Below are 25681 nucleotides of genomic sequence, written 5' to 3'. Positions count from 1 at the left end.
TTCCATCCAGCCTGGCCTTGAACACCTCCAGGGATGGGGCATCCACCACTTCTCTGGGCAACCTCTTTCAGTGCCTCACCACCCTCACATGAAAACGTTTCTTCCTGATATCTAATCTAAATTTACCCTCTTTCAGCTTAAAATCCTTACGCCTTGTCCTATCACTACACTCCCTGATAAAGAGTGCTTCCCCACCTCTCCTGTAGACCCCTTTAAGTACTGGAAGGCTGTTATAAGGTCTCCCCGGAGCCTTCTTTTCTCCAGGCTGAACAACCCCAACTCTCTCAGCCTGTCCTCACAGGGAATGTGCTCCAGCCCTCTGATCATCTTTGTGCCCCTCCTCTGAACTTGCTCTAACAGGTCCATGTCCTTCCTGTGTTGAGGACTCCAGAGCTGGATGCAGTACTCCAGAGAGGATCTCACAAGAGTGGAGTAGAGGGGGAGAATCTCCCCCCTTGACGTGCTGGTCACACTTCTTTTGATGCAGCCCAGGACACAGTTGCCTTTCCGGGCTGCAAGTTCACATTGCCAGCTCATGTTCAGCTTCTCATCTACTAGCACCCCCAAGTCCTTCTCTTCAGGACTGCTCTCAATCCATTCTCTGCCCAACTTGTATTTGTGCTTGGGTTTGCCCCAACCCATGTGCAGGATCTTGCAATTGGCCTTGCTGACCTTCATGAGGTTCGCATGGGCCCACCTCTCAAGCCTGTCAAGGTCCCTCTGATTGGCACCCCTTCCCTCCAGCGTGTCAACCGCACCACACAGCTTGGTGTCATGGGTGCACTCAATCCCCTTGTCCACGTCTCCCACAAAGATGTCAAACAACACCAGTCCCAATACCCACCCCTGAGGAACTCCACTCGGCACTTGTCTCCAGTTCCAGAAACACCAGCCAGATTCCATTTGTAGTAGCAATTTTCTCAGGAAGAAATTAATCATAATTCCTACTAGATCCTTGTGCAGGTTTCAACACAAAGTAGTGCTTCCTGATGCATAAAGTAATAACTTCTCCTGGCGTTCTAGATTCTTATGAAACAGGTAGTTGCAGGAAAACTGAGCAATGATGGAAGAAAACTACCACTGCAAGAAGAAAAGCAAATATTTTTCTAACAAACTAACTCTTCTCAGGTACATTTTACGAGGAAGCAGCCTTCCCAGGAGCTAGTGGAGGAAGCACTTTCAGCTCCATAGTTAAGATCCTATTTTACATTTGCACTCAAAGAAATTCACTCAACCTCTTACATATGAAAAAACATAACATCCTATCCAAACCAGAATTTATTCTGAATAGAGAAAATTTTTTCCGAAAAATTATAGCATCAGAGTTTGATTGTTTCTTCATAAAGTAAAAAACAAAACACAACAAAGAAACCCAACCTATATGTGAAACTCAGCACAGACCATTAATCTTTGCTGTCCTAAGATCTTAATGGATCAACACATATGCTCAAATTTTCTTATACAGCAAAAATTCATTTCAAAAACTTATGGGTTTTTTATCCGTTTTGTTTAATTTGGTTTGTTCTTTAACTATCAATGCTAACCTACCCCTCTATCTGCTTGGTAAAATGTTCTTCCACACCAAGCTCTGCCAAAATGTGCAATTTGATATCAGTCTCTTAACATCTGTCTAAGCACCGTTTTCTACCCCTCAACTCTGTGAATCACATATTTAAGTACTATCATTAAAATACACATTCATCTTACAATCTTCATTTGTATCAACAAAAATAATTCCCCACACCAAAATCAAAATAGCATCACCGCAACACTGACAAAGGTAGACAATTTACACTCCACCCCTTGTCCCTTCATCACAATTACAAAAAGAAAAAAGTCCCTACACTTATTCTGCTCTCTAGCCATGTTCAGCCCCCATTTTGTCCATTACCTCTCCCAACAATGTCCTTAACTCTAATTCCTCAAGCCTCACATTGGGCACCACAAAGGACTGTGGTGGGTTGATCTTGCCTAGCTGCCAGGTGCCCACTAAGCTGCTTTATCACACCTCCTCCTCAACAAGACAGGGAGAGAAAATACGATGGAAAGCTCATGGGGTTCAGATGAGGACAGGGAGTTCGTTTATCAACTACCATCACAGGCAAAACAGACTTGACTGAAGGAAATTAATGCAATTAATTGACAATTAATCAGAATAGGACCCCTCCCTTCTTCCCAGACTCAACTTCACTCACAACTCTTTTACCTCCTTCCCCCAAGTGGCACAGAGGGATGGGGGAACGACAGTTGCAGTCAGTTCCTAATGTTTTGTCTCTTGCTACTCCTTCCTCATGCTCTTCCTCTGCTCCTGTGTAAGATGCCTCCCATGGGGTACAGTTCTTCCTGAACTTCTCCAGTCCATCTCCTTCCCACAGGCTGTAGCTTTTCAAGAAGAGATCCAGCATAAGTCCTTTCCATGGGGTACAGTCCTGCAGGAACAGACTGCTCCATCATGGGTCCACCATGAGGTCACAGGTCCCGCCAGAAAACCTGCTTCTGCATGGGATCCTCTTCATGGACTATGGTTGCTGCCAGAAACCTGCTCCAGCGTGGGTTCTCCACAGGGTCACAGCTTCCTTCGGGGCATATCCACCTGCTCTGGCATGGGGTCCTCCACAGGCTACAGGGTAGATAATTGCTTCACTGTGGATCTCCATGGGCTGCAGAGGGATGACCTACATCATCATGGTCTTACATCACTGGCTTCAGGGGAATCTCTGCTCCAGTGCCTGGAGACCTCCACCCCTCCCTCTTCACTGAGCTTGGTGTCTGCAGAGTTGTTTTTCCCAGGTATTCTCACTCTTCTCTCCCAACTGCTGTTGTGCAGCATTTTCTTACTCTTTCTTAAATATATTACCACAGAGGCGCTACGACCATTTCTGATTGGCTGAGCTTTGGCCAGCAGCATGTCCATCTTGGAGCTGTCTGAAACTAGCTCTGTCTGATATGGGGGCAACTTCTGGTGACTTTTCACAGAAGCCACCTATGCAGCCCTCCCCACTACTCAAACCTTGCCATGTAAACCCAATGTCAACCCAATGCAGCACTAGATTTGTCAAGCCAAATGGCACATCAGTCACACCCAGACCAGTCATCTCTGATGGCTCTTAGTTACATCCATACTACGGTGAGTATGGATGTACTGTAGTGAGTACAGTGAAAAGCATGAGCTTAAAGCCCCTCATCCTCTGTTATGTACTCAACTTTCCTCATTGAGGAGAGCTATAGTAGAATCTGCCCACCCACAAGTAGATGGGATGTTCCAACAATCAACCTAAACTCAAGAATTGGCAAAAGCTTCAACACAGAACTGTAGTCTCACAGTAATATCAGGTTCATAAGCTGCCCCAAGGTTTCCATTTTGAGAAGAATATTAACTCCACACTACTCTAATTGGATTGAAGTACCTAACCACATATCCTAACATCAGGATACAACCATCTTTGCTATCTTCTTCCTCAACAAGGATACCAGTAAGCATTTCTACAGAGTCATGAGGCTATGAACTTGACCTACAGAGAACAGTGAGAAACACGAACCATTTTGGAAAAGCAATTTTTTTATTAATTTCTCTGAAGAATGAAGTTTTAATAAAAGTTTTACCTGGCTTATAATGATCTGAATTTTTAAAAATTTTATCAGTAACATAAGTAACTAAAGACAGAACTGACAATGGTGATCAATTTTTCAGATGGGGAATAGAAAGAAATAGAAGGATATGAAAGGCAAACAAAGAAATACAGTGACGAAACATTCAGGGGAAACAGGAAAATGAGGATGAAATACATACTCCAAGTGCTCACTGGAAACACACATTTAAACCAGTTTAATGAGCCACTAGGGTTAGCTCTCATAGAAAAGAAAAAGCATAGTGGAAGTCTGATTAAAATTTGTTAAAAATCTTATATTACTATGGGGTAGTTCCAGTGATTTCACAAAATGAAGCATTCTAACAATATGCACACATTCAAAGTGTCTAGAAGCTTTAAAAAATTTCCTAGAAAAAAATAAATTACATCAGACATTGTAGATCAACAAAGTAAAGTTCCCTCCATGAAACTAAAATAAATGATAGTTTCATTAGTGTCTTAAAATACTAAAAGAGAAAAAAAACCTCACACTTTGATTGTTTGGGGGTTTATTTTTATTCCCATCCCACTCCATTCTTCACCATGTTTTGGACTTCTTTCATATTTAACCTTATTTTGAATGCCTTACCATCAGAAATACTTGATGCCGAGCTAATTAAAGCCTGTGTATTTTAATGAAAAGTACTGATACATGTTCTGAAAACTTATTTCCACTTTCATGAGTTTTTTTGTTTGGAAATTTGTTATAGCTCTACTGCCTTGAAATCAGTGGCCAACCTGACAATTATAAGTACATCTACAACAACTGCATGAAAAATTTAAGTTTTGAAGAGTATTTTATTTACAATTTTGAGGTAAGAAGTTTAGTTTAAGTAAATCATATTTTTGAAATACACAGTGTAATCCCCAAGTATAAGGCTTTCAACAAGTTTAAAACCACAGTGTAAAGGAAATGACACTGCTCTGTATTGTTACGAAAATATAATACTCTGTATAAAGTCCTTTAAAAAATAAAAGAAACAAAACAGGAGAAGACATTTGCTTTCTTGTAAAGCTAAATAGTAAAAAGAACAAAAGAAGTCCCATTACCCGTGCTGGACTGAATCCAGTAGTGCTGGCAGTCAAGACTTCATATTGTGAATCGATAATGTTTTTAATCTTCAAATCCAAATCTTGTACAACTTCCTCTACTGCCTGACAGAAAGGATCCCCATTGCTTCGGCCTTTTATCAAATGCATCTTCACTGTTGACAGAATTTGCCCCCCTGCAACTCTGAAAATAGGCACAGGGTCATCTCTACATTAATCTTGGCAGCACTTTAGTATACCTATTAGTGTTCAACATAGCCAGTCCTCACAGTTAATCAAAACTCTTCAGAGAACAGCTTTGATCTTTTAAATCAAACAGCAGTGTAGAAGTATTGTCCAACATAATAGCTTGCTAAAAAAAAAATTATAAGGAAAGGTAATGAATTCAGCATTTAGTAATACTCTAAGCTGCAACACAAAACGAACTTCTCCATAAAAGTTGAAAGAAAAGTGACTTCTTTAAACCTACAGTTACTGTTTTCCTCATAAGCTGTTAAGTGCAAACAAAATATTTCACTGGAACAGGCATTCCAGCTTAACAGACTATTAGATTTTGAGTCTTTTGTGCTTCACGAAATTACTTCAAAATATCAATCCACTTTCAATTTTATTTAAATAGATAGTAATTAGACTAGATTAACATCACTGTTTGCCATAAAGGCACACACTATTAATCTCTTTTTTCATCGACTAGAAAAAATGCTTACAGAAAATAACTTAGCAGTTCAATTATGAAATGTCCATACAGTTTGACATCAAAAATATAAATGCTTGAATCTGATTGATATAGAGGCTTTATTTCAGCACTTCTTATAGAAAGATAAGACGACATTTGTGAGAACACCTTAACTATGTTAATTTCATTTCATGGTCCTGTATCTTGAACCATCTACATCACATGTATGATAGACAACTTTTGGGATCACATTTGGATTAGAACTACCAGGTCTCTCCCCAGAAAAACTCTTGAGTGATTAGCAGCTACAGTTGTACAGATGATGCTCCAACATGCAGTACTGAGAGAACTACACCATGTCTGATTCCCTCACACTCGCAAGATCCACGTATTCTATAAAAATGGAAGTATAACAGGTTGCCAGGTAGACCCCATTATCCTGAGTAGGTAAGAAAAAAAAACGATCACTTATTGAAGAATCACAAGAAAATCTGAACATTTGTGTCCAAAAAATGTCTACAGGGACTGAGGCTCTTGCAACAGTGCAAGATTTACCCCAGATCTGGTGAATGAGAAGAAGCAGTTACAATTCCAAGAATTCCACTGGCCATTTATAAGTGCATCCTTCCACCCAGGGGCTCAAAATGCTGCCCTGAACAATGCTGCTCAAAATTAATAAAATAACTTCCAGCTTATAATGAGAGTGAGCATAGTCCCACCACAAGAACAGAAAATTCAAGTGTTAGGAGTGAATTGCTCATTTTTCAATGCAAGTGCAATGTGTAATCAGTAGGTACAAAAGCCATATGGAGGTATGAAGGTTAAGAATTGCTAGTCATGAGGCACTACTACAAACTAAAACTATGAACCAGGTTAAGTAAATTAGCTAGAGGATCACAGATCTCTTCTCAGAGATGATAAAAAACTGTATTGAGACAGCAAATGTGTCTTGACTATTTTAATGAAGATTTAGTGAAAGACAGAATAAAACCCTTGAGTTAAAAAACTAATAATTTTGCCCAGCACCTACACAAAACAGTAAGTGAAAGACTATGTTTTACCATTGCTTGAGTTTGGGCAAATAAAAAGAGCATTACAAGAACCACTCAGCTCTCCTACATCATAATGCATATCTTCCCAAAAGCTTTTTGAAGTTGCATGCTGTTTGGAAACTATCATCAATTCTCCAGTCTTCCCAGAACATGAACCCATCATCCAGACCAACAAAGTTTACTATAATCAAGATTGCACTCAACCCAACAGGCACTGATTTATCTTCTGTTTAACATCACATACATATAAGGACTTCACTATTTCCCGATGACATTTAGTTTTCAATTTAATTCTCTTTCTGCTTATTTTCCTCAACCTTTTCAGAGTGTGGCAACCTATATTTTATTTTTAGCTCTAATTTATAGATTTTTTTTTTTTAAGCCCTGATTCCCCTGCTTTTACTTTTTCAGATACAGAGGTATTTTCACCTTTGAATAACAGCTGACAATGCATGTAAGAATAAAGGGAGAAACAAAATCATAACAAGAGGCACAAAGGACCCATTCCCTTTTTAAAAACAAAACCAAAAAAACCCACCAAAAACCCAAGTCCCAGGAGAAACAGGTAGAACAGTGTGCCAAAAATACCCTGAACTGAAATCAGAGATTCAGACAGCACTCAGGAGAAGTATCATAAACATTTTCTCTGTTCTTACAGGGCACGTATTTATTGCCAGTGTTGGAGACAAGATCCTATACTTGTGGACCCTTCTTTTGAAGATTTACAACCACATTTCATATCCACAAAGTGACATAGATTCTCTGTAGTGACAGCAGTGACTCAAAAAATTAAATGAAAACAAGTAAAAACCCCCAGCTTTCCTCACCAGGCTTTTGACAAAAAATTTTCAAGGAATCTAGATATGCTTACAATGTTAAGTTCAGCTATGAGACTGATTTCCTGACAGATTTTTTTTTTTTAAGTCTTATAAAGCCTAACTATAATGTCAGGCAAAAGCAAGAAAAGCAATTCTGTTTGTTCTGAACTCCTGCTCTAAGTATTTTTCTTTTGTAGTCAATCTGCTTCATGATCTATTGCAACAATCCATCTTCCCTTTCCAATTAATCTACAGTTTCTTTTTACAGACTTAAGAACCACTAGCCACTTTCCTGCAACATTTAATAATTGGATAAAAATTGAATAATAATTATATAGGATAGCCAACCCTAAAAAAGGGTAGCCTGTTAAATCATGCCTTTAACAGCAGAATTATTGAAGCTTCACCTTTTAAAAAAATTTTTTCCTAAGAATTACCTTTATAGTCCAAATCAAAGCAGACATGCAGCATGTTGAGTATAACCTAACATCAGTCTATCTAGCACAGACACTAATAGTTTTAACTATCATGAACTGTATAAAATCACTGCATACCTAGTCACACGCCATGAACTCTTGAGTTGCTATTGGCATCTGCAGCAGAATTTTTAGATACATCTATGATGCTGCAAATCACAGTTCTGCCAAAAAAAAAAAAATACAACCCCAAAGCAGTGGCAATGGCTTTATTACTCCAGGTGACATAGCCAAGAGTGAGATGACTCCAACTGACTCCATGCTTACTGGCTTCCTTCATGCTCCTGACTACTTACCCTAAAAGGATACCTTTCAAATTGAAAGAAAGGTTTATTTTGTACACATTAAATTCTGAAGATTAATTTTAGAATTCTAGTTGGGAGAACCTCCATCAAACGAAACTGTGTGTCTACACTCATAAAACATGAAGTAAGTGGGCAGGGATAGGTAAGAACAGAAATTGAGTCAGAGGAAAACTACTTTGTTTATATTGTTTCCTGTTAAAATACAGGGAGGGAACTGGGCCAGAGATCTTGCTGTTTTGGCTTACTCTGGCTGAACAAGACTCCCATAAATAACTTAGAAAACCTGAAGTGAACTTGAAACTTCTTTTGACTTTTTTCCAGGTCAAAACCAAATATTTTCACACAATCCTCGGTTTTAACTTTTCTAGATTAAAGATTATTTGATTCACACTAAATTTTCAGGCTTGGTTAAACAGAAAAACTTGTGCTTTGCAGAAATTTAAGCACAATGTATGCACTTAGCCAAAAGAAAAGTCACCATGTGAAGAACCATCCAGATCTTAGAAAGGACAGTTTCAAAAAATTTTATGGCTTTGTGTGGTGGGTTTTGTTTGGTAGCAGGGGAAGGGCGAGAAGTGATGGCTCCCGCAACTAACTGTTAAATTTTGCCCAGCTCCAGGCCGGACCCACCTCTGGCCAAGGCTGAGCCCATCAGCACCTCTGCAAATGACACATTTAAGAGAGGGCCACAGTGCATGAAGTAGAGGTGTGGCCCCCAGGCAGGGCCCAGACAGTCCATCTCACCAGTCAGCTGCCTGCCAGCTGCCTGCTCAGCCCCCAACATGGCCCAGCCAACCCAGCACAGCCCCCGTCCGAGAGCCGGGAGTTCCTCAGGAGACAGAGAAAGAACCTGCAGCAGAGAGAGGAGCAGGGTGTGAGAGAGACAACTGCACAGACACAAAGGTTGGTGAAGAGAAGAGAGAGGGAGGAGGTGCCGGAGCAGAGATTCCCCCGCAGCCCGTGGTGAAGAGCTGGTGATGCACGTTGTCCCCGTGCAGCCCATGGAGAGCAGAGCTCGCCTGCAGCTCATGGAGATGGAGCCGTGGAGGGCCCCACGCTGGAAGAAGGAACTGTGCCCGAAGGAGGCCGTGAATATGTGGAAGAGCCCCATGCTGGAGCAGTTAGAGGAGAACTGCAGCCCGTAGGAAGGACTCAAAGGACTCATTTTGGAGCAGTTTGTGAAGGACTCTCCCGTGAGAGGGACCCCACGCTGGAGCAGGGAGGACTGTGAGGAGCCTCCCCTGAGGAGGAAGGAGCGGCGGAGACAACACAGGATGGACTGACCGCAACCCCCATTCCCTGCCCCCTGCGCTGCTGGGTAGGGAAAAGGTAGAGAAATTGGGAACAAAACTTTTGGGACTGGGAAGAAGGGCGGGGTGGGGAAGAGGTGACTTTTTAAGATGTAGTTCTCTTTGTCATTATCTTGCTCTGGTTTTGACTGTTAACAAATTAAATTGGTTTTGTGTTTTCCCAAGTCAAGTCTGTTTCTTGCCCATGACCATAAGTGGTGAGTGAACCCTCCCTGTCCTCCCCTCAGCCCACCAGGTTGCTAGCAGGAGGCCTCCATGCTGCCATGGTGCTTAGTTTGCAGGGTGGCCTTAAACCATGATTTAAAAACAAAACAAAAAAAAACCCAAAAAAGTTAAAAGGATGCTGGTGTATCTCTGCTCCAAAAAACCACAATTCAGTCTAACCACAGAAGAACGAAAAGTTCAAGGTGGGGCCGGGGGGGAAGGGGAGAAATCATCCAGTGCAAGTTGTCAAAAGGTAAGAAGAGATCACTGCTGAAGAAAGGTCCTGTCTCAGAGATGCATATAGGAACTGTAGCCAGGTCTCCTGCTGCTTCTTGACAAACCGCTTTATTTCCCTCAGCCCTAAATGGACACTTTCCAAAATAATACCCTCAAATGAGAAAAGCATTATATTAAATGAGCAGTACCTGTTACATAAATAATGCACTGAATCTACAACTCCAAGACAAATAAGCAAGTGAAGGGATTGACTGAAGTTGTCTTTGAAAGCCAGGTTCAGTCCTTTCTGTCTACAGATATCTTGAGCTTACCTACATCATTATAATCTCCATGCATTTTACATACATGTAGGTGCATATATGCTGGAAGGAAACGATTATACATACAGCACTGGGCATCAGTTAAGTAAGATAATCATGCCCTTAATTTAAATATTATGCTCTGTAAGCAACTTGATTGCCTTGTAGCTTTTCACTGAGAAAAAAAAAAAAAACAAACCTGTGATAAACACATTTGCCATGTTTATTTTTTTGCCTCTACTACCCAACGCCAACTAAGGATATTTGCTATTAGAAATAAAGTTCATTTAAGCTCTTTTTCTCCCCATATTCCTTCTTTCCAGGAAAGAGTCCCAGTCTACCATCAGATATACACAATACTAACTGGAACAAAGAAAAGGAAAAGTTTATTCATACTTCAACTAGAATTTATACAAACAGGCCAGGACAAAAAAATGCTGATCTAATGTGTGTGGATTAGTACTGAAACACTGTGCCATAGCTTATGCCATTTTACATCAGGAGGTGACATAACAAAATAAGTTATGTTGTGAGGCTTGTTTTATTAGTCTTGAATATATTTATAAAATGTTGAATCCATATCATTTGTGCTATTTCATGCTATTTCAAAGCTTACTACAGAAAGCCCTAATTAACCCTATCTAGCAGTTTCAAAAAAAGTACAGGCAAGTCAGTCTCAGTAGAGAGGCACTCTTAATCTCTTCATGTATGCCATCTAGAGCATAAATGAAGATGGGCAAGGTTCTGTCCATGTTTATAGAGTCCTTTCTAAAGTAAAAAGAGTATCATCCTTTTCCCAGAAAAGACAATTCAACAAATAAAAAAAAACACACTAAGAAATAACCTTCCTGAACATGAAACTAGAAATTAATTCAACAACAAATACAATAGTTCTATTTAAAGTAATCAAATAAGTCACCTGAGCAGCTTCAGATTCACTTTATTGTTAGTGAGGTTTAAAAAGATTAACTAAAAGCATGACAATAAAAGGAAAAATGAAACTTGGATTTTTGGGGGGTTCTTTGTTTTGGTTTTAGTTTTTGTTTGTGATTTTTAAAGTGGTTTTTGTTTCTCTGGCATTTTTTATGGGGTTATGGGGTTTTTTGGTTGGTTGTTTGTACAAAAAGGAGATCCTATGGCAGATTGGTCTGATATTATTCTTTCATAGGTTTATATTACGTAGAAAAGCAGTTGCACTTAAACTTGAAAATATCTGGCATTGTACTAGAAAAAAAAAATGTTTCTCTGAACAGAATAAGGTCAAAAACCATTATCCACCTTGCAGTTCCTAACAGCTAGAAAGGCAGCAAAGGTTTGTTTTGAATATGGAATTACATGGGCAAAGTTATCTGTCTTCAGATAATTTTAAAGTAGCAAAAGTTAAGAACTTAATTCTTCTTAATTCTGAAAGAGGAGCAAGAATCATAACTGAATTCAAGAATGAACTTGATACATTAAACAAAGCAATGCCACTTGTTTAAGGCAATAGAAAACTGGAAGAGACCTTGTGCCTTTCCAGTGAGGATGCCTGCTAACAAGCCTTCTCTGGTGTTTCATTTAGATCATAGGAGACTGACACTAAGGAGTGTAGGATAAAGTGCTTCAGTCTCATACCCATGATCTTTTAAATCATATTGAAGGAAGTCTTTAATCAAATCCAGTCAGTAGAAAACATCTGTCAGTTACCCCCATGGAAAATGTAAAACAGCTTTTTTTAAAAATGCTAATAATACAATCTTCTGTTCAGAGTCACATGCAACAATATTCCTTTGTTCAAAAAATATGAACTGAAAGAAACATCAACTAGAAAACCCACTGCTATTTTTATCTGTGTTAGAAATAACAAAAGAGAGTCCATCAGAGTAACTATAAATGCTAAAAAACCCAACCATTTAGAAACAATCACCTTCTGCTGTCTGGCAGGGAACGTTTAGACACAAAAAAGCCTGGATCTAACAGTACAGTGGTGATCTTCCACTGAGTGGACCCAGCAAAGTCCAAACATGACCATCAGCATGTCCGTCCAGTATTCCATAGTAAGTCCACAGCAGAAGAGATCTAGGACCAAGTATCCTTTAATTTCTTTGATGGCCTGCACTATTCCTCATTTGCTTCAGCAGCTGGAAAGGGTCCAACAAACGCTACCGTGTTCCATTACAGAGTCTCCATTTATTCTCATTTCCTATCCACAAAAGCCAGGACTGCCAGGTGGGTTGGTGAGGGGAAAACATGTGATTGCACAATTAAAGACTACACTAATGCATGCATCTTGGGCGATGTAACTTCACTGGCAGCCTCTAAGCATTTACTTTTACTGACAATATTCAATTAGCTTTTTTCTTTTTTCTTTTTTTTGTTTTAATTAACAAGTTCAAACATTTTAGATCAAATGACAAAAGGAATGGCTTAGCATCATCAGCGTGAACCAGCACTAAAAGAAGACTAGACAGTTCAGGTGTGATTCATCTCACCTGTCTTGTAGCCAGAGAAAAACAGATGTCTGCATGAAGATAAAGTTAATCCCATGCTAAAAATGCCTTATTTGCATCAGTGCTTAAAAAAAAAAATAGTACAACATAAAACTCTACCCATTAACTAGGCATTGTATAAATCATATCCTCTGTCACTGGCTGCTTCTACTAAATACATTCTCAGATCTTCTGCCCACTTGAATCCTTTTGCCTTACATCATCTGCATCCCAGTCATAGAATCATTAGGGTTGGAAAAGACCTCAAGGATCATCAAGTCCAACCCAACACCACCTAACTCACTAAACCATGTCCCTAAGCACCACATATACACGTTTCTTGAACACCTCCAGGGATGGTGACTCAACCACCTCCCTGGGTAGCCTGTTCCAATGTCTGACCACTCTTTCAGTGAAGAAATTTTTCCTAATATCCAGCCTAAACCTTCCCTGGTGTAACTTGAGGCCATTTCCTCTTGTCCTATCACTTGTTACTTTAGAGAAGAGGCCAGCACCCACCTCACTACACCCTCCTTTCAGGTACTATCTCATTTTCCTTATCAAACCATCTTCTGTTGAGGTAACTAATTTATAAGAAACTAATTGCATGCCTTGTGTATTTTCTTCTTACTGGAATTATCACATAAACAAGCTCTTCTGGTTACCTAAAATCTAAATTACATCAGCAAGAGGCCCCAGTTCTGTAAGAAGAGCTCATGTGCAAAGTTAATATGATGCAGAAGCACTTTTATTTATTTTCTGGAAACACTTATGTGGAAAAGACTAAAGTAGCATACAGAAGAAAAAAAATAGAGTTGAGGACATGGACAACATTCAAAACCTGATAAAAAGCAGAACAGACTCCTGGCTCCTATTCCAAGAACAGAAAGAATACATCAAAATTCTATTATACTAAGGTCAACATTTTTATTCATTCATTTCAACTTCTCTAACAGAGGTGAAAAATAGATGACAAATATACAGCTAACTTACATATTAGGAACAAATGTCTTAAAACAGATTACAAACACCTAGTAATCATGGAGTGGGAAGTGATCACAGCCTTTTTCTGTTATGTATTTAGGAAGCTGTTTTAGAACTTGATAAGAACTGAACACATATTTTTTGAATTTAGAACTATGCAAAGAGAGTAGCGATCCAATTCAGTTCTCAAATCCAAAGAAGCAGGATGTCAACTAGAGTTTTATCTACCTGGGTAGAAGAGCAGGACAAAATCTATCTAAGAAAAAATACAAATGCTCTTAACAGAGCAGTAACTGCGTCTTTAAAGCAAAACCAATGTTTTTTCTAATTGACAGCCAGCTGAACATGAGCCAGCAGTGTGCCCAGGTGGCCAAGAAGGCCAACGGCATCCTGGCCTGCATCAGAAATAGTGTGGCCAGCAGGACTAGGGAAGTGATTGTGCCCCTGTACTCGGCACTGGTGAGGCTGCACCTTGAATCCTGTGTTCAGTTTTGGGCCCCTCACCCCAAGAAGGACATTGAGGTGCTGGAGCACATCCAGAGAAGGGCAACGAAGCTGGTGAAGGGTCTGGAGCACAGGTCTTATGAGAAGTGGCTGAGGGAGCTGGGGTTGTTTAGTCTAGAGAAGAGGAGGCTGAGAGGAGACCTCATCACTCTCTACAACTACCTGAAAGGAGGGTGTAGTGAGGTGGGTGCTGGCCTCTTCTCTAAAGTAACAAGTGATAGGACAAGAGGAAGCTGAGATGTTATTAATGACAGCACATTACAAGTACAAGAATAGTCTGTCACAATACTCAGGAAAACGTGTAGAAATATCAGTAGACCATCTTGGCTAAACAGTGAACTGATGACAGAGCTTCAACGCAAAAAGGCTTTACACAGAATGGTGAAGAAGGGAGAGGTTACAAAGAAATAATCCAGAAACATTGCCCAGGCATTTAGGGATGTTGTCAGGAAAGCCAAAACCCAGCTGGAGTTGAGACTTGCAAGGAATGTTAAAGCAGCTTCACCTGCTGCTTTTGTACTAAAAGGCTGAACAAAGAAAATGAGGGACCTTTGCTGAAAGGCAGTAGATGTTGCAACAGTGGACACAGATAAAACTGAGGTACTCAATGCCTTCTTTGCCTCAGTCTTCACCACAACGGTCTCCCAGGTCTCTGATTAGAGAAAGTTTTCAGAGGAAAATTACCAGGAGTGGATAAGGATCAAGTCAGGGTTTACATGACCAAATTGAGCTCATATAAAACCATAGAACCAAACGGGCTGCATCCAAGAACACTAATAGGACTGGCTGATGACCTCATAAGGCTATACTATACCATCTTTGAAAGGTCATGGTGATCAGGGAAGGTCCCTGATGGAAAAAAAACAAATCTTTTTTGCAAAAAAATCCAAAAGGACAGTTTGGGAAACCACAGGTTCATCAGCCTCACTTTGTTCCCTGAAAAAATAATGTAAAAAGTCCTCTAGGAAAACATTTCTCGGCACATGAAGGATTAGGTGGTGGCTGATAACTGTAAGCATGGATTTATCAAGCATAAATTATGCCCGCCCAATCTGTTTGCCTTCTATAATAAAATGACTGATTTTGCAGACCAGGGCAGAATGGTGGATACCATTTACCTTGACTGTAGCAAGGCTTTCAACACCATCAGCAAATACTCAACATAAAAGTTTGGATGCTACAGTCTGGATGAATGGACAACTAGATAAGTTAAAAACTGGTTGGATGATCAGACTCAGAAGGTAGTAAATATGTTGTACTGTATCTGGAGGCCAGCAACAAATGGAGTGCCATTGGGGTCTATCCTGGAGCCTGTTTTTTCCTTTTAAATATCTTTGGCAGTGACTCGGTGATAAAAATATACGCTTCTCAAGTTTGCAGATGACACCAAATTGGATAGAACGGTCATTATGCTTGAGGGCAAAGCTGCCATGCAGAGATACCTAAACAGATGGGAGGAATGGGCTAACAGGAACCACACAAAATTAAACAGGACACCCAAAATCTTGGAAAGTTTTTGCAATGATACAGGCTGGGGAACAGCTCTGTGTCAAAGAACCTGAGAGTCTTGGTGCATGTTCAGCAAGCTAACCATGAGCCAGGGGTGTGCCTTGGCAGCAAAGAAGGCCAACAGTATCCTTGGCTGGATCAACAGTAGCACAGCCAGTAGTCTGAGGAATGTGATTATCCCTCTCTAATCAGCACTTATTGGACCAAACTTAGAATACTGCATCCAGTTTTGGGCCCCCTAGTCCAGGAAAGACACTGATAAACTGGAGCAAGTTCATCAGAGAGCTGCCAAGATGGTCAGGGAGACATGTCCTGTAAGAAGCAGTTAAGAGAACAGTCTGGAGAAGAGATGGCTTCAGGGGGATCTACTAACAGCTTTCCAACACCTGCAAGAAGGTAATCAAGAAGCCAGGCTCCTAATGTTAGCAGTGAAAGAGACAACAGGCATCAATTGAAACAAGAGAGGTCCCAACTTGATACAAAGGGGGAAAAAAAACCACAAAACCCAGCTTTTCACAAAACAACTTCTCACCATGAGGACACTCAAGCAGCAGAACAGACTACCAAGTGGGAGACTGTGCTGTCTCCGTGCTTGGAAGTTTTCAAAGATTGAGTGAAAAAAGCCCTGGTTAACCTAGGCTGACCCCATAATTGAGCCTGCTTTGAGCAGAGTATTGAACCAAAAACATCCTGATGCTCTCTCCAACTTAGATTATTCTATGATCCTAAGTTTAAGGAGTCCTACAGACAATGTCTTGCATACACTCACACAACTTTCTAGCAACTTCAGAACACAAAACTCCAGGGCTACATGAACACCATCCAAATAACTCAAACATTCAGCACAAGACCAGATTAAGCCTTATATGCTTTCTCTCCCAAAAATACTACTGCATCTCCAGATGCAATCACAGCTTCACAAAAGCAACACATAAGAAACAGTATTTCTCCCTGTCAAGGGAAAGTTCAGTGCACTAACCCACATGTCAAGCTGTATAATTTCTACAGTTAACTGTAGAAGACTGCTCACGGACCTGAAATGAAGACCCACTCCAAAACATCACACTTGCTCAAATGTGTTGAATAAAACAATTCAGCTAACATTAGATTTAAACAGACACTAATGTGAGCTGTGCAATAGTGTCACCTAGTGGTCCATGCTTACTGTGAGCTCTGGGCCCAATTCAAGAAGAAAATTTACTGCCCCTCTACCAAATTTGCTACTCTACAAAATCAGTGGTGACTTTTAAATATATATATATGTATATACACATATATCTATATGAACCAAGAAGTACAGTAATCAATAAAACAAAAGCCTTTCCATCATTCAGTTTTAAGTTACACATATCTTTTACAAACTTGAAAAAAGTTATTCCAGAAATAGGATAAGTTCTTTCCAGATGCAAGAAGCATTATTGTCTGGCCTAAAAGGGAACGATTTCCAGAATGATGGATTAATACTGCACTTTTTCATTTACACCAACAGAAAAGAGTTTCCAGATCCTCAGGTGTATAATAATCACCTACTTCACTGACAAATACAACATTGATGTGTTTCTTATCAAGAAACAGGCACAAAAAGTAGAACATCCAAGCTCTCCATGTACTGCATAAGCATTGTCCAAGTCTTATATGTACAGAATCTGTAAACAGTTCTAGTGTTACAAGTTTTACAGCATCCCCAAACTTTAAGGAATGATCATGCTGCTGAATCTTGAAAGATTACTGATTTCTTCCAATCTTAGACAACTGGAGAATGAGGAGAGGAAAACTTCAAGTACTTCAGAATTGTAGAGATTTGCAAAAATGTTCATTTTGCTCAGTTAACATGCCTTGAAACTACCAAAGTTCATTATAGCTTTCCAGTTCTCCTACTGCCAGATCCGCTTATACTTTGCACCACATTGGAATCAAATCATCATGGTTTCATTAAATTTCTACTCTCTTAGACAGCTTTCCCTCCCCTCATCTCATCTACTGTCACTTTCTCAGCTGGATGACTTGGAGATGAGAAACACATTTTTGTTATTCTCCATAGGTTAGTAGATATTTTGTTGCACCATGTCTCCTACTATGTTTAAAACAGTCTTAAGCACTGCCTATCACTGTTTCTAGGTTTCCAATACAAAGGAACTTGACTCAGGCAGATGAAGAAAGCCTCTTTTCTACATGTGTTCCACAATGACCCAGCATTTATTTGGCTACTTTGTATTTTATGCAAGTTCAAATTTCTTAAGAACTCCATTGTAACTAGATGAAACTGAAATAACAAGACTTCTAATTATTAAGTAAACAACCAAAAATACTTCATTTTTCTTATGGCATAGCAAATACTGAGACCTTGTTTTTGCAGCTTGGCTAATACCTACACCAGAGAAACAGCAACACCACAGGGAGGTTGTCCAGTTTGCTCTTCGATTTCTCAGCAGGCTTCTAAAGACTAAGCAACTGAAACTGTTGCTGCACTGTTGCTTTTTTCCTCTGCTCCTAAGATTACAGTAATAACAGAACTAGACAAATTTCTTGTGTAAAACTGCATCTTCTGGAATTCGTAACTGTCACATGACAGGCAGGGCATACAGACAGTCCTCTCATATTGTTTACCAAACACTTAAGAAAAATATTTTTGTCCACAGATGTTGTGACCCTTAGTTTCTAAGCTGTATACTAGTCCTATAACATTTGAGAACTTCAGTATAATAATGAAGATTCTTTCAAAGACAGACAACAGATCAGTATATTTCTATGAGCACTGAGCATTATATAGATATATATATATATAAACAATACTAGTATTTTACATCATGATGTATAAAGCCCACATAGATTATAAGAGATTCTAGAAACACCACAGTACAGCTAGCTTCCATTCTTGGTCAGTGATACAACCAATGACACCTACATGTATATATGCAACCTAATGAACACATCAGAACCTGACATTAGATTTATATGCCAAAGTGAAATAGATTCTCATACTATCCATACAGAATGACAACTATAGGAACAGAGTGCTGAGGAAAATGAACACAGGTACAGTGACAGTAATAAAAGAGAAAGCAACAGAATAAATAGTTGAACGCTAAAAAGAATTTCCAAGCTCTAAGGAATTCTCCCAATTAGAAACTGATAATTCCCAGCAACTATCCCACTCTGATTTTTCTCACGTGCCTGAAACAGAAGGGTAATTAACAAGATCTATTGTTTCATGTTACACTTTGCTTAACTGTACATACCTGAAAAAGTGGTCTTTCCACCCTAAAAAGTAAGTTCATGTACATAAATGATTTTCCATTTCTTATTTTTATCAACGCACTGCTACAGATACAATTTAAATTAAAAAAAAGCATACATTAGACCTTGAGTCAAAAGTTTTCTTTAATCACCAGCACAGACAGCATGTTGAAATTAAAGAACAGAGAAGCAGAATTTTAAAGTAAAATAAAAACTGCAAAAACTTCAGAAATACTTCCCATTTCCAGCTTCAATACAACCTGAACAGTAATTTAAATGTTTATGGTTTGCTTATAACATTTTAATTTTTTCAACTGTGTGGATTAGCCTCAATTCAAAATAAAAAAAAAGATTCTTTAGTATCAAGGACAGAAATATTACAGTTTATCTGTTAAAGTTTTGTATAGAAAAGTTACTGATTATAAATGAAAAAGATTACTAACTTCTATAATGCTTAAGAAAATTGTTCTTATCTTTGTACTAGTGCCAGCACTTACCAATTCAAATTCCTGCATTACACACTTACACTTCTCTAATTAATCTCACACTTATAAGCCTGCCCAAAACACTAACTTCAGGTCTTCAAAGAAATTCAAAAATCAGTGACTTCACCAGAGCCTTCCTAAGAAATAATTCTCATGCTTCACTTACGTAGTTAAAAAGAAGAGAAAAGAAAGGCTAAATAACCCATGTCATCATTTGTCAGCAGCAATAACGCAACTCCTTTACACAAGGGTATATACAGTGAAATGACAAAAAAGAAGTAATTAACAAGCAAGAAGTAAAGCACAGATCAGTTACGTACTCACCAAACCCACAAGACCGAAATTTTTGGAAGTTCATTTACAACTAGGGAACTAATCAAATAGCCATATAGACATTGATTCGGGAAAAATGTAATACAAAGAATAACCTCAAATATTCATAAGCTTATCCCAATTGTTTTTCAAATATTTATATTTTCTAATAATTTCTAAGTTATTCAACACTTCAGAGTAAATGTTTACAAGTAAATTATTAGATTTTCTTTTGTTCCCCTTCTTTGAGATGCATACATAAGGAAAAAAAAAAGATGTTCAACATGACAAAAAATATAACAAATTCTGTTACCTTGGATTTAAGATTTCACCAACAATTTCTTGCAGCTTGTCAATAAAATTAACAAAGTTTGAAAGCCCCTTTACGTGAACTCTTAAAGGATCAAATAATGAAGATGCACAGCCTCTTCCTCCAAGTTCTACAGTTCGAATAAAAGATGTTGCCATCTATTGGGAGAAATATTCAGAAATATGAAACTGTAGACACATGTGAAATGTACGCATGTTGAAGTGAGCCTCTCCTACAGATATGCAAACAGTGTATAACAGATGGCTGATAGCAGAAATAATCTAATTGAAGCCAATAGAAGACTACTTTAATGGCAAGCTTTGTACATCTCACCATAAATATTTGCAAGATCAATACTTAAATAGTGTAGCAGCATAAAAAAAACACAAGTGAAAATGACCCAGCTAATTTAATATTTACCCTGATCTTTTGACAGAATAGAAAAAGCTTTATTAACATGGGATATAGAGTTTTTTCATTGTTGCTGCTGTTTAAATGCTCTTGTTGACCTCACAAAAACTACTTACATTCAGAGGGCTGTCTTTGACCCAAGAACAATTTTTACATGAACACGTAAAAGTTTACTTCCGTAGTATACTTATTTTCAGAGGTACAAATAAAAATAAAGTATACACAAAGCTTCTGCAAAATTACAACAGTTAAGGCTTCCATCACCACAGGTATCCAGTTCTGAAAGTTTCCATATATAAAGACACTGAAACCAAGAGATGACCCAAAAGCAGTACACCCTAGAGGACAACGCCTCAAATGTTAAGGCAACATCCAGAATAAAAAGCTTAGCTGTTCTCCAGAGAGGTGAAAGATAACAATCCAATAGGCTTGACACAGATATAGTAATATTAATTCTACATATAAATTTTAATTTCAGGCTGTACTGTTAAATCATAAAGCTCTTGGGACTGGAAAGAGTACAACTGGAATTACTCTAGCAAGGAAAGTAAATCTGCCAGTATTCCTGCCTTTATGCTAAAGATTTCCTGGGGATCAAGTACAGTTCACAGGACCTTGCCTTCCCAATGGAAAAATACTCTGGCTTTGTAGGATTTCTAGAAGACAAATGCCAGAAAAGACAACTTCTTTACATGGTAGAGAAATTTCCCCTCTGGCAACTGTGAGGAAAAGGTAATAAATCCAGTCCAAACACATGCCTTTTTTTTTTAATACAATGCTAACAGAGCATTAGGAGCAAAAATAATTCATCCTGGAAATGAGATTTCACAAATTTCTCATATTTATTCAACCATGAAAATCTGAGAATGCAGCTGCTTCACTGACTGTTACATACCCATAGTGTTCTTCCTTGGTCTGCTGTTGTCGGCATTGAGGCCACTGTGCATTAAAAATTTGATTATTTTTAATGAGGGACTACAGTGTTTCTCTGGAAAAAGAATTCTTATCTTATTACAACTATTTTTGAGATGGCTCTGTGCTGACTGTAACTACTGTAAGTATAAATGCACCTCGCATAGCAAACTAGATTCTTTAGCAACAAGCCTCTGTGAGCACTGCAGATTGATACTGTCACTTTTTATATTCCTATACAAGGGCATTGAGGAAAGAGTATACTATTGTCTTGACTTTTTTTCCCCAGCTCTGTGCCTTTGAGAATAAAATGAGTGGGAATGTCCCATATCCATCCCATCTTTAAGATTATTTCAAGACGGATCAAGCCACAAATGACTTCAAAGCATTACCCTCCCCAAATTCTGTGTCAAAGCTGAAAAAACTGCAATACTGCCCTTTCAAATTTTGGCCTCTATTCTAGCATACATGTCAAAGGCAGGGTTTTGTCACCAGGTTGCTCTGAGAAAAGTAATTTGTACACAGAAATACTTGATGTTCCAGATGTCTCAAGTTTAACAAATGCACTGAAAAATGCTGGTTTACTATTTAACCAAAACATTTACTTACAGTACTTTAAAACTGAAACACATTGTAAGGCACTGTTAGTAGCTCAGGTTTGTTAATGTTACTACTGCTTTGTGATACATACTTAACCCCATCTCACCGCTTTTAGAGATATTTGTCAAACGTCAACATCTAGTCTAACGCCATCTTTTCTTCGTCTTTTTTCTTTGATGTGCATACTCACGACCTTACTTCACAATATTTACTAAGATTTCAAAATTTTAAGAGCAATAATAAAAAGCGTATCTTACATTCATGTTTAAGATAGTAAGCTTTTTCAGGATTTCAGTCACCGTTTGGGATGAACAGTCTCAATGCCTGTTTTTACAATTTAGATTTACATTTTATAGCTCTAGAGGTCCACATGCACACAGTTATTTTTCTGTGCATCTTCAGATTTCATGACCAAGCAAGCACCCATTTCTTCACATGTTTTTTCAACCTAGCAACCATGCTTACGGTGGTATTTTACTTGGGTTACAAATGTCAGTCTTGCATATGAGATTAAAGCAACATTTTATATTTATAGATATAATTTCATTGCTTATGATCTACAGCAAGCTTCATTTGACACACATACCAGGAAAATGGACATTCCTCTCTTCTGTGAGGCATGTTTTAGGTTCGTGAAGGCTTCTCTGCCAAGTCCTCTGTCAGGAACATTTAGAATATGAGCCAATGCCAGATCATCCTTAGAATTCACCAACAGGCTTAAATACGAACAAACACACTTCTTTGCCAGGATTCTCACCTGTATAAGAAAGCATCGCACAAATTGGTCACCCTGCTGCTAAATTATGTTTCTATGAGATATATACAAATATGATTTTTAGAAGAGTAAGAATTTCACCTTGCATAATTTCAAAATACTACTTGATGTATGGAAATTCTGGAAGTACTGACAAAAGCAAGCATGATTAATGTGTTGAAATTACATATACTGTACTTGAATATTCACAAAAACATTTGAGGGTTGGATCTCTAGCTATTAAAATTGGCTGTCAATTTCTACTTAGAAACCTCCTCACAGATATTAATTTTCAAAGGCAAAATATTAGCACTACGAAACCACATAAGAATTTGTCATTAACTTCAATTAGGTTAAGATTTAAAAAAAAAAATAAAAAAAATCTCACCAGCTCTGCACCAGATTCAGTAATCCCTTAGCTCCCAAGGGATTTCAGACACTGAAACTCCACTGATTGAGTTTTGACATAAATTATTACTCACAAAACCAAAACAGAACACTAATTGCTTATATTTCAGCATTGTTCTGGACCCTATAAGAACAACAGCCCCTGAACTGAAGAATTTACAGTTTTGTTGCAAGCAAAATAAACAATGGTGGAAAAAAGACCACTAATAAAAGGAAAGAAGAGAAATCCTACATTTGCTATGGAATGTCTTCTTGTTTAACAGGATGCATAAAACAAAAACGTAGGCAGTAAAAAAACCCATACATGTATGTATGACAGTCTGAAAAGACAGATTTAAGAGAATGAAAAAAGAGGAAGAATCTTCTCACTACACAAGTCAGAGCAGCAAGAAAGCCATTATGTTAGTGGCAGAAGTGCTATCAAGAGAAGAATCTTAGTTCAAAAAATATTTTCTTGTTCAGAAATACTTTTAGTTGTACCCAAATATTGAATTGAAATTGCCACTTACCATGAGAAAAGCAATTCTGGAAACTACTAAAATTCCAGCATTCAAAGCACTGCTATATAGTATTCTGAGATTCTTGGTTTGGGTGTTGAAAGGGTAAAAAAAAAAAAGAATCCAGTATTCCCAGAAATTCCTCAAGTCCTCCACTGGGACAGACAAACCTTGTTTGCTTTGCTGAAGTTACAACTACAGAGGCTATTCAGTTTTCTTCCATATGTAAGGGAGTACAAGCTAATGAAATTAAATCAAAGAAATTTACTTCACCTACCACTTCACTTTGCAGCATTGGGCAAATCATTTAACTCTTAGTCAAGAAAAATTTTGAGTGATGGTGTAGTTGTAGAAAAAAATTATTTCCTGGTATTTCAAGGCAGATTAAGTCTATATCAAGCACCTGTCATAAAAGGATTGTCTTCCAGAATATAGGTTTTTGCACTTAGACCCATACACACACCTATAAGATTGAATACAATTGTTCTGGGGTTTTTTTGGTTTTTTGGGGGGCTTTGGTTGGTTGGAGTTTTTTTTGTTTTTAAACCAGCAACATTTTAATATCAATAATTGGAAAAGGAAACTATGTTATATTTCATCTTAAGTTTTCAGTATATCAGGAACATTACAGAAGAGAGAAATAATTTTTACCTTCACATTCTCCTGGCCCTGTTTGTTGACTCGTGTAGGAGTAGAAAGAATAGAACCATTATTTTCTTTTGCATTCATTATGCCAGAAATAAATTCCAAGAGTTGAACCTTTAATAAAAAGATTAAACTTAAATATGAAGATGACTAAAAAGCAAACATAATATTAAAACCTGGTGAAACTATGCCTGCCAGTTTGCTAGTGTTTTTAGGTGAGCGCAGCCCCTACATCCTACTTCTGGTTTTAGTCTTTAAAAAGTACAACTGTTTTATCAGAGAAATGAGGTATAAGATTCAAATTAACTTCAGAAAAAGATATCTCAAACAGTTATGCACTAAAAAGCAACTGCCTGTGTTTTGGAGAACATCTCATATATTACACCATGTTTAGGAAGAGCTCGTCAACCCACCCAAGTTCTCTATTTTCCCCATGAAAAAAAATTGCAGTTTCCATGCCCTTCCCGAACTTCAGTTCTCCTTATAATCTCTTTTGTGCCTAATAAGTGTTTGAATGTAGGTTCTCTGAACCTTTAAGGAAGTAGGCAAGCTGGTTACAAGCTTACTTGTCATAGAATCATACAATAATTTAGGTTAAAAGGGACCTGTATAGATCATCTAGTATAAACCCATGCTTGAAGCAGGACCAGATTGACCAGGTTGCTCAGCGATGTGCTGAGCCATGTCTTTAATAACTCCAAAGATGAGACTCCGCATCCACTCTGGGCAACCTGTTCCAACATTTGACCACTTTTTTCATGGAGAAAGCTCTTCATTCTTAATAGGGCTGGAAGCTAAACAGTTTTAATCACGCTGTAACTACTAATTCATGGTATGTTCATAGCATACCTCAGTTCGGCTAATGTTCAGTTACTGATATAGCTTCCCTCGTATTAAAATGACTAATTAACCATGTATCAAATTCAGAAGATGAAATAAACAGTAACTTAAGTCTGCAATGCCAAGACAGTGGGCAGTGAAAGCAGACAACTAACTCCTCTCTAAATTTTCATTAGAAGCTAGAAGTATATCCATCTAAATCCAACATTCATTAATTTTTTCATTATCAATATATTTTATCTTTTGACCTTCCATGCTCTAGAGAGCACAGAACCAAATAAAATCATGTGGAATCCTCTGTTTGAACCATAATTGCTACTTACATATATTTTTATCCAATAACAGAATTTAATCAAATTCATTTTTCATAGAAGACTTAAATAGTCTAAGAGTGGAATACATACTACAACCTCACTAGCCTAGAGCATGGCCTCAACATGCAGTGTCATAAGATCATCTGAGCTGCAATAAACTGCAACAGAGCTGCTTGAGTGGCTGAAGTTGAACCTCTTCTAGTTTCTGGAAAAATCTAATATGGAACTACAAGTAGTATAGGGAAGTTTTTGCTTTTAAGAGTGTGGTATGATAACCTTTAAAAATATTTTGAGTGCCTATCAACATACAACCAAAACTCCATGACATGTTAATCACTAAGCTTTGCTTCAGTCTTATCAAATCTATACAGCTCATTTTTTCAGTTCAATTTCTGGCAAAGAGTGATGTACAAAGACAACAGCAAAGAGCAGCTG

At 38.2% G+C, this 25681-nt stretch overlaps 1 protein-coding gene across 1 annotated transcript in view; it reads right to left on the bottom strand.

Annotated features, from left to right (window-relative positions):
* The window catches only part of PARPBP (PARP1 binding protein), a 52137-nt gene that overhangs the window by 17975 nt on the left and 8481 nt on the right, over positions 1-25681 (bottom strand). Inside the window, exons 3-6 of the mRNA XM_010076037.1 lie at positions 24099-24206; positions 22375-22545; positions 19869-20023; positions 4680-4863 (exon numbers count right to left, since the gene is read on the bottom strand). Of these exons, the coding sequence (XP_010074339.1) occupies positions 4680-4863; positions 19869-20023; positions 22375-22545; positions 24099-24206 (618 nt within the window). The remainder of the gene's footprint in view (positions 1-4679; positions 4864-19868; positions 20024-22374; positions 22546-24098; positions 24207-25681) is intronic.

This window comes from Pterocles gutturalis, unplaced genomic scaffold (assembly GCF_000699245.1).
Source record: "Pterocles gutturalis isolate BGI_N339 unplaced genomic scaffold, ASM69924v1 scaffold8523, whole genome shotgun sequence".
Taxonomy (NCBI): Eukaryota; Metazoa; Chordata; class Aves; order Pterocliformes; family Pteroclidae; genus Pterocles; species Pterocles gutturalis.
Note: the sequence above shows the minus strand (reverse complement) of the source record. Positions and strands in the feature narration are given on the sequence as shown.